At 52.5% G+C, this 8491-nt stretch overlaps 3 protein-coding genes across 5 annotated transcripts in view; 1 reads left to right on the top strand and 2 right to left on the bottom strand.

Annotated features, from left to right (window-relative positions):
- Positions 1-2634: 2634 nt before the first annotated feature.
- LOC104291235 (claw keratin-like) lies at positions 2635-3066 on the bottom strand. The gene has a single exon (XM_009890445.1). It carries the CDS (start codon positions 3064-3066, stop codon positions 2635-2637), a length of 432 nt encoding a protein of 143 aa, XP_009888747.1.
- A 2692-nt stretch (positions 3067-5758) lies between these two features.
- Positions 5759-6166, bottom strand: LOC104291221 (claw keratin-like). The gene has a single exon (XM_009890426.1). The coding sequence runs from the start codon at positions 6164-6166 to the stop codon at positions 5759-5761; it is 408 nt and encodes a 135-aa protein (XP_009888728.1).
- A 1988-nt stretch (positions 6167-8154) lies between these two features.
- The window catches only part of LOC104291219 (claw keratin-like), a 5126-nt gene continuing 4789 nt past the window's right edge, over positions 8155-8491 (top strand). For 2 of the 3 annotated variants that reach the window (XM_009890423.1, XM_009890422.1), the window contains exon 1: positions 8155-8464. In XM_009890423.1, coding sequence (XP_009888725.1) covers positions 8155-8464 — 310 coding nt within the window. Of the gene's footprint in view, positions 8489-8491 lie in introns of all 3 variants that reach the window. The other variant, XM_009890424.1, reaches the window with a different exon arrangement.

Raw genomic sequence — 8491 nt, 5'->3', positions numbered from 1 at the left:
TTTGGTGATGTACAGGAAACTGGGCTTAACGTGGGTAGACCACTTCATAACTCATTTATAGCTCTTTCCTGGCTAACATTAACGAAATCTAGAGTGTACCTGTACTAGCCTTCCTATGGATATATTCCCAACTTAACTGCTTTGGAAGCTATACTGAAGAAACCGTAAATCATCTGATCTGATTTGTTTCATTGGACTTAAAGCAAATAGAAAAGTTTGTAAATGGAAATTGCTAGTCAAATGCTACAACTGTAGCAGCAAATCTGACGCCAGTTTTGGCGGAACCAGGAGATTTTCTGCAGATGTAAATTAGTCTCTGTACGCCTTCTTTCTGCTTCTGTTTTCTGTATTATCTTAGATTGTGATTGTGAGCTTTATTCTTATTAAAAATGTTATAGCATCACTACAAGTCCCTCCCTGTTTTTCTTTTTCTGACTTGGATGTACATAGGTTTTTGGCCCCCGCTTGATGTGTTTTACGGAGGCATACTGTGCTCTGCAGCTTTTATGAATGTCAGCTGAACCTGAGCACACCTTTTGCAAACTAATAACCCAGCAGTATCTCAGAAAATGAAGTCACCCATTCTGGAATTTCCTAGGAAGGTTTTGGAAATATTCTTTTAAATTTGCCTTAGCATCACAGTGCGTGTGCAGACATTGGACTTAACAGCACCACATCTTAGCGATTCGCATCTGCACAGACTGCCTGCAGGCAAACCCAAATTAGCTGGGGAATAAGCCAAGAAGTTGGTAGAAAATCCCTTTTTCTCCAGTGCTTTTGTGCTGGCAGTGTCTGGGATGCTTGCTGGATTTAGAGACCTGATCTGTTACAGAGCAGAAAATTGCAGACTTTCCGTTCGCCTTATTAAGTGCTGGTAAGGACGAGTTTGCGAGTGTTACTGCAAGGCTGTATTTGAATGACAATGAAATGGGGAGAATTTCCCAGGCTGCACAATCACACAGTTGTTATTAGGGCGAGATCCCTTGATGCAAGTCTGAAATGACTCTATTATTCATGACTGAAGTACCTAACTGGCAGCAGCCGTAACCTCTTAATAGTACGATGCTGTAACAGAGTCCAGGCATAACCCAGCCGGTGAAGTGCTTTGAAAGCCCTGTTAAACCGTAGAACCCTTGTTGTGAGTGTAATTGCTGTCCTTTGAAGAACACACACAGAGGCACTTTGATTGCAGTCTCACAAGAGGAACGGAGCTCATTTGGGCTACAATACAAAATACAAGCACAAAACTCACCGAAAACCTTTGCAAGGAAAGCCGTGGGTTACACTTCCAGCAACTTTGGGGATGGAGTTTTCTCACGGCTTCTGAGGAGCTTTGTTCCTAGGAAAGCACTCGCCGGCTTTGGTGCCTGATGTGTTCTCTGCAGAAGAACAGTGCAAATTGCTGTTCAACCTGCATCTTGACATCAAGGTCTATAAATTCAGCTGGCTCTGGTCATAATTTCAATTGTTCATTAGTGAAATCAAATAAAATCTGGAAGTTATGAGTAAGTTACTAGGTAAAAACTGGAAAGTCGTAAGTGTCTCAGTGCACAAGTAAGAGACAATGTTAGCTTGAAATTATTGCCAAAATCTCTGTAGTTCTACAGACTGTTTATGGATTTAGCTGTTTTAACAGGGGACCTGGTTAAAAGCAAGTTAGAAATTCATGGAATGCCACACACATATATGGTTCTTCAACTCCAGGTAGTCTTAAGATAAGACTGGAAAGAAATACAAATTTCTGGGATGAGACAGCAAAATAAGTAATTGTAGGGTCTATCATGGTTGTTTGTACAGAGCCGCATTTGAATGGAAAAAAAGAAGGCTATAAAATCACATTCTGACTAAAGCATATATTGCAATGTCTCAACACGTACTTCTGAAGTGACTATTATTCAATAATGAAGCACCTAACAAGAGCGGTAAGCTTTTAGTAGAGTAATAACACACTATAAATGTATAAAATAGTCACAAGCATCTGAGAAGTGCTTTGAACTTCTCAGGCTATCTAGCGTGGAAGAATATGAAGATGTATATTTCTGCTTGAGAAAAGGACCACAAAGTACCAAATAAATTCACTGATATTTTTTTCCTTCAAAAGCTGTCCCATCCACTGGGGCTAATATCTTGTCTGTGCCTGTTGTGTGAGACAACACAAGGGTATCCATCACAAACTTTTGAACCTCTCACAAGCCCTGTTCACTAACCCATCTGATATTTAAGCATGGGGCTTGAGCTTCATTATCAATGTATCCCTGGCCAAGATGGAAAATGAGAAGAGCAAACTCATACACACCAAACAAGAGCCAGGTTATTCATGCAATGCGGGTTCTTTAATGTGGATGGAAAATGCAAAAGCCAGTGACAGCAGAAACAACACAGAAACAATGAATTGGAATCAGGAAAATCTTAAGGCTGCAGCGAGGCACAGCCCAGGGCGCCAGCCCAGAGGTTCCCCCCTCCTACTGCAGGTTGGGGGGCTCAGAGCCGGGCAGAGCCGGGCAGACTCATCTGAGGACCGGCACAGCGTGGCTGTGGGGCTGATAGAGGGGAGCTCTGGGAGGCAGTGCTGGGAACTCTAAAGCCGCCAGCTGGAGATCTGCAAGGTTGCTCTGTGCAAATAAGCAAGGACCTTCAAGTTGGAGTCGCTGCTTTGGCACAGGCTGAGCAGGGGCTGGGAGCTTCGTTCTGCGTGTGGTGGGAGGAGAGAAGAGGTGCCGCCTGTGGAGACGGAGGGCAGCCCCCATAAAGCCCACAGCCTCCATAGCCCCCAGAGCCCCCAAGGCCTCCGTACACCCCATAGCCCCCAAAGCCTCCAAAACCACCACGGCCTCCAAAAGTGCCGCCGTAACCCCCTCCAACACCGGGGGCTCCCGCTGAGCCAACAACGCTGTACTGAGGGAAGGAGCTGAGGATGGGCCCGGGGAAGGTGACCACCGAGGCCGGGGGCTGGATGACCACCGTGGAGTCGGGGCACTGGCGCACGCAGGGCTCGTTGGCGGTGTCAGCCAGCGGGGCCGGGGCGGCCACCCCACAGGAAGGGATGCACAGGCTGGAGCACGACATCTTTCAGGCAGGCAAGGAGTCCTGCAAGAGACGCCAGGGATTAGGCAAAGGTGTGGGGAAGGGGCTGTATCGAGGAGGACGGGGAGGAATCCCCAGGAGGCTTCCAGGAGCTGGACTTACCCGGTTGATGAGGAGAGTCAAGCAGAGGAAGATGGATGGAGGGCTGTGAAGGCCTCAGCTCTTTTATACATGTCCCACAGTGCCTGGGACATTGTCCAAGGGGGTGGTGGCAGAAACCTCAGGTAATGATGAAATCCACTGTACAGGCTTCATGACACTGATTTCATGTGATGCGAGACAATTATATGCCTCTTCATGGGGTACATTGGTGTGCAAACGTGCCCCGGAGAAGAAAGAGGTGCTGGGAGGGACAAACTGTGACACATCATTACATGAAAGACAAAATGCCGCTGATGTAGCTGACCTGGCGGCACCAATAAACCCCGATCTGTGCCTAATCCCCCCACTTTGCTTCTGTGTCAGAGTCCTGGGCATCTTGCAAAAATGCCTTGCAATGCTGCGTACAGCCATCACGCCTGTCATTACGTTCCCTTTTATGAGCTGGTAAACTGAGGCACTGGGAGGTTGGGCAAAGGGAGAAGCCATCCCCCCTGCTTGGGGCGGCTCCTAGGTGCCCACCATCTCCCCATGCTGGCAATGGTTGGGGGGCTCACACGGGCTTTTCAGGACAACCCCGAGTCTCGGCCATCTCCAGACCATTGCTGGTTATTTTTGGCTTGCAGGTCCCCTTGATGAAAATAGAAACAAGAGGCTGCTTGACGGGCCTGTGCCCACAGAGAACGTGGGGATGTGCAGCCTGCTTCGCTGCGGCTGCTCCGGCAGGTGGCCTTGGCACAACCCTTGCTGCCCCGCTGAGTAATCAAGACCCTCCAGAGATAACTTGAGGGAGGGCCACGCTATGATCTGCCCCACAGTACATCACTGAGGGTGGGGGCTGCTTCATGGCCCCCAGAATGAGCTGGCGCTGGTAATCCCAGGCTTCGAGGCGAGGCATGTGCTGGCAGTGCAGAGGATGCCAGACATTGCTCTGCAGCCTCATGGCAGCTTTTGCTGCAAAGGCTCCTGCAGCAGGGCTGCCGGGAGGCATAAAAGCTGTCATGGCCCCGGGCTTCCCTCACTTCACGTGCCAACCTCCTCGACTCCCAGACTTGGTAAGCTACCAAGCCTGCTCTTGGCACCGGCCCACAGAGATCATAGCCCCAGCAGGAGCCAACCTGGGTGCTGTTGGTGCTACTGAGTTGGGGATGAGAAAGGTCCTTGCCGTTGCTGGGCTGAAGAAGGGCATTCCTTGCGTGCAGTGTGGCCAGGACAACAATGCAACACTGAGGATCTCATCGGTGGGCACGGGGTGGTCCCATGCCAAAGCACTGCAGGATGGCTGACGTTGCCCTGGGCAGGTGCAAGAGGTGATAGGAGGGTGCAGGAGTGCAGGGCTGGTGTGTGGCAGTGAACTGGAGGCATGATGTAGATGGCGCAGGGAAGCAGTGGGACGATGTGGCCCAAGGTCCTCCTGGGCTGGGAGCACTGTGAAACCCTGTTCATGCCAGCAGGTACCCTTAACGCAAGCTCTGCCTTGTCTTGCAGCTTCACCTCCTGAACCAAAAGAAGTCATGCTCATGATTAGCTGGGGTTTCTTCCACCACCCCCAGGGCTGATGCCCCAGGCAGTCTGGGACACGTATAAAAGAGATGAGGGCTTCACAGCCCTCCAAACACCTTCCTTTGCTTGACTCTCCTCATCAACCAGGTAAGTCCAGCTCCCGGAAGCCTACTGTGAATCTCTCCCTGTCCCCCTCGATACAGCCCCTTCCCCAGGTGAAGAGGTGTGCAGGAATGTGGACAGGATGGAATCAGGGTATTTGGGGAGGTGCTAGGGCTTGCTTGCCCTCTGTCGACCTGTGGCCACCCAAGTGGCTCTGACCTGGGCCTTCCCACTTGATGTGCCTCATTGGCGTCCCAGTCCCTGTAGCCCTGGGGCTGCAGGCAGCCTATGGGGAATGGCAAAACTGGGCTACAAACTCACTGCTGGGCCCAACAGCTCTTCTTGGGCTGCAGCATTCGGGGGTTAAGGTGGAAACGACAGGGAGGGCAAAGAGGGAGAAAATGTTGTGGAAGATGAGCCCTGTCCGTGCTCTGAATGACCCTCCAGCAGAGGGATGTTATACCCAAGGGCAGGCAAGAAGAAGCCAGGGAGCACCTCCAGATGCCCCTGTTAAGGCCCTGTGTGGGAGCTGGCTGCGATGCTCATGGGAACTCGATGCCACTTGAGGTATTGAGTATGGAGGAAGGACCAAATAAAACTAAGGGTCAACATTGCGATGCAAGACAGCTTTTATTGTAGTTGCAAGGGAGGAGGGAATTGGGAGAAGAGCAGGGCCCTGGCCAAGGGCAGTCCACGTCTCCTGGTAGTGTGTAGAGCTACAGCAAGCATCAGCCGTGCTGCAGGAGTAGGCACCCAGCAGGGGGCTACATCTTCAGGGGGCTGCGAGTCCTAGAGAGAAGCTCAAGTAGGGCAGGAGGAAGACATAGTTAGGGACCAAGCAGGTACAAGCTGTCCAAGCTCCAGAGCCCAACAATGCCAACAAGATGTCTTATCTTCAGGTGCCATGTCGCGATGTGCCAGGGATCTTTCCAGAGCTCTCCTTCATCTGTTGCCTGACGCAGTGTGGGGTTTAGCAGGGTCCGCAGTTGCCACTGAGGTACCTGTGGCCACGGCGCCAGCCGCCATATCCGCAGCTCCCAAGGCCTCCGTAGCCCCCATAAAGCCCATAGCCTCCATAGCCCCCAGAGCCCCCAAGGCCTCCGTACACCCCATAGCCCCCAAAGCCTCCAAAACCACCACGGCCTCCAAAAGTGCCGCCGTAACCCCCTCCAACACCGGGGGCTCCCGCTGAGCCAACAACGCTGTACTGAGGGAAGGAGCTGAGGATGGGCCCGGGGAAGGTGACCACCGAGGCCGGGGGCTGGATGACCACCGTGGAGTCGGGGCACTGGCGCACGCAGGGCTCGTTGGCGGTGTCAGCCAGCGGGGCCGGGGCGGCCACCCCACAGGAAGGGATGCACAGGCTGGAGCACGACATCTTTTGGTTCAGGAGGTGAAGCTGCAAGACAAGGTAGAGCTACGGCTTAGTGCAAGACCTCATCCCAAATCCCTCCTGCCTCTCTCACACTTCGCATCTCTGTCAGAGCACAAGCTATGCATCATCTCAGGCACTCAGAGCAAAAACCTGATCCAGAGGTGAAATGCTGCTCTAAACCACTTGCTCCCCTCATACTCCCTGGTCACGACTTGCCCACAGGAGGGAGGAAAAACTCCCTCCTCCAAAGCAGATGGAAAATGACAGAGCTCCCAAAGGACTTGAGTGCATTGGTAGACTCCGAGTATTGTACGTACAAGTCTAAATTTCCATCCCTTGCATAGCTCTGGAACAGCACCATCACATCCTAACTATGAAAGTGTGGTGCAGGCCTGAGCAAAGGAAGCCTTGAGAAAGCCACTGCAGAGGAAGGAAAGATGGAGCTAAGCCTTGGACTTACCGCGGTGATGAGGAGAGTCAAGCGGAGGAAGGTGGATAGAGGGCTGGGAAGCTCTCAGCTCTTTTATACCTGTCTCGGACTGCTCGGGGCGTTGGCCAGAGGGTAGTGGTGGAAACCCCAGCTAATCATGAGATCAAGAGGACAAGCCTTATGGCAGAGGTAATGATGAGAGACAATTAAATCCCTCTTCATTGTGGACATTGCCCTGTTACTGTGCCCTGGAGAAGAAAGAGGTGGTGGGAGGGACAGACTGTGACACACCATTACATGAAAGACAAGGAACTGCTGTAGCTGACTTCATGGCACCAATAAACCCCGATCTGTCCCTAATCCCCCACTTTGCTTACATGGAAGAATCCTGGGCATCTTGCAGAAGATTGCTGTGCTCAAGCACGCCACACTCAGCAGAAGCCCAACCACGTGCCCAGAGCCCGCAATGCCCAGCGTGCCTGTGCCTGTGGGGAGCATGGCCACGTGCAGCCTGGTGCCTCTGGGTGCTCGGCCAGCATCTCCTGGCACAGCCCTCAATGCCCAGCGTAGAAATCAAGTCCCGCCAGGGAGGTCTCACAAGAACCATGCTCACAGACATGAGGCTGAAGTATCTAGCACTAACCTGGTCCCATTGTTGTCCTTCTGCTCCTCCATACATGTCCCCACTCTCATAGGTCTCCTGTGCTCTATCCCACTGCTGTGTCTATCGTGTCTCTACTAGTCCCCTGTACATTTGGTGTTTTGTCAGGCATGGGACCCATCCCCTCTACTCTTTCCACAGTGTGAAGTGAATCCAGGACATAAAAATCCCAACGCCCTCCAGAATCTTGGAGATGGACAACTAATAGAGATGTCTTTGTACACCAAGACTGTGAGATGCACAGCTGTTGCACGCAACCAGAGATGGCGGGTGTTTGGGAGTCACTACCTGCAGGTGAGATGGCTTCTCCTTTGCACAAACCTCCCAGTGCCTCAGTTTAGCAGCTCGTAAAAGACAGGTAATGACAGGCGTGATGTCTGTACGCAGGATTGCAAAGCATTTTTGCAAGATGCTCAGAACTCTGACACAGAAGCAAAGTGGGGGGATTAGGCACAGATCAGGGTTTATTGATGTCGCCAGGTCAGTGACATCAGCAGCAATTTCTTTTTCATGTAATGATGTGTCATGGTATGTCCCTCCCAGCACCTCTTTCTTCTCCGGGGCACGTTTGCACACCAATGTACCCCATGAAGAGGCATATAATTATCTCACATCACAATCGGTGTAATAAAGGTTGTCCTCTTGATCTCATGATGACCTGAGGTTTCTGCCACCACCCCCTTGGATGATGCCCCGGGCACTCTGGGACATGTATAAAAGAGCTGAGGGCTTCACAGCCCTCCATCCACCTTCCTCTACTTGACTCTCCTCATCAACCGGGTAAGTCCAGCTCCTGGAAGCCTCCTGGGGATCTCTCCCTGTCCTCCTCGATACGACCCCTTCCCCACACCTTTGCCTAATCCCTGGCGTCTCTTGCAGGACTCCTTGCCTGCCTGAAAGATGTCGTGCTCCAGCCTGTGCATCCCTTCCTGTGGGGTGGCCGCCCCGGCCCCGCTGGCTGACACCGCCAACGAGCCCTGCGTGCGCCAGTGCCCCGACTCCACGGTGGTCATCCAGCCCCCGGCCTCGGTGGTCACCTTCCCCGGGCCCATCCTCAGCTCCTTCCCTCAGTACAGCGTTGTTGGCTCAGCGGGAGCCCCCGGTGTTGGAGGGGGTTACGGCGGCACTTTTGGAGGCCGTGGTGGTTTTGGAGGCTTTGGGGGCTATGGGGTGTACGGAGGCCTTGGGGGCTCTGGGGGCTATGGAGGCTGTGGGCTTTATGGGGGGTACGGAGGCC

The sequence above is a fragment of the Charadrius vociferus genome, unplaced genomic scaffold (assembly GCF_000708025.1).
Source record: "Charadrius vociferus isolate BGI_N301 unplaced genomic scaffold, ASM70802v2 scaffold698, whole genome shotgun sequence".
Classification (NCBI taxonomy): Eukaryota; Metazoa; Chordata; class Aves; order Charadriiformes; family Charadriidae; genus Charadrius; species Charadrius vociferus.
The sequence above is the reverse complement of the archived record's forward strand: the minus strand, read 5'-3'. Positions and strand labels throughout refer to the sequence as shown.

What these genes read in the sequence shown, in the direction of transcription:
- LOC104291235 (XM_009890445.1), bottom strand. Translation starts at nt 3,066, where the DNA reads ATGTCGTGCTCCAGCCTGTGCATCCCTTCCTGTGGGGTGGCCGCCCCG.
- LOC104291221 (XM_009890426.1), bottom strand. Translation starts at nt 6,166, where the DNA reads ATGTCGTGCTCCAGCCTGTGCATCCCTTCCTGTGGGGTGGCCGCCCCG.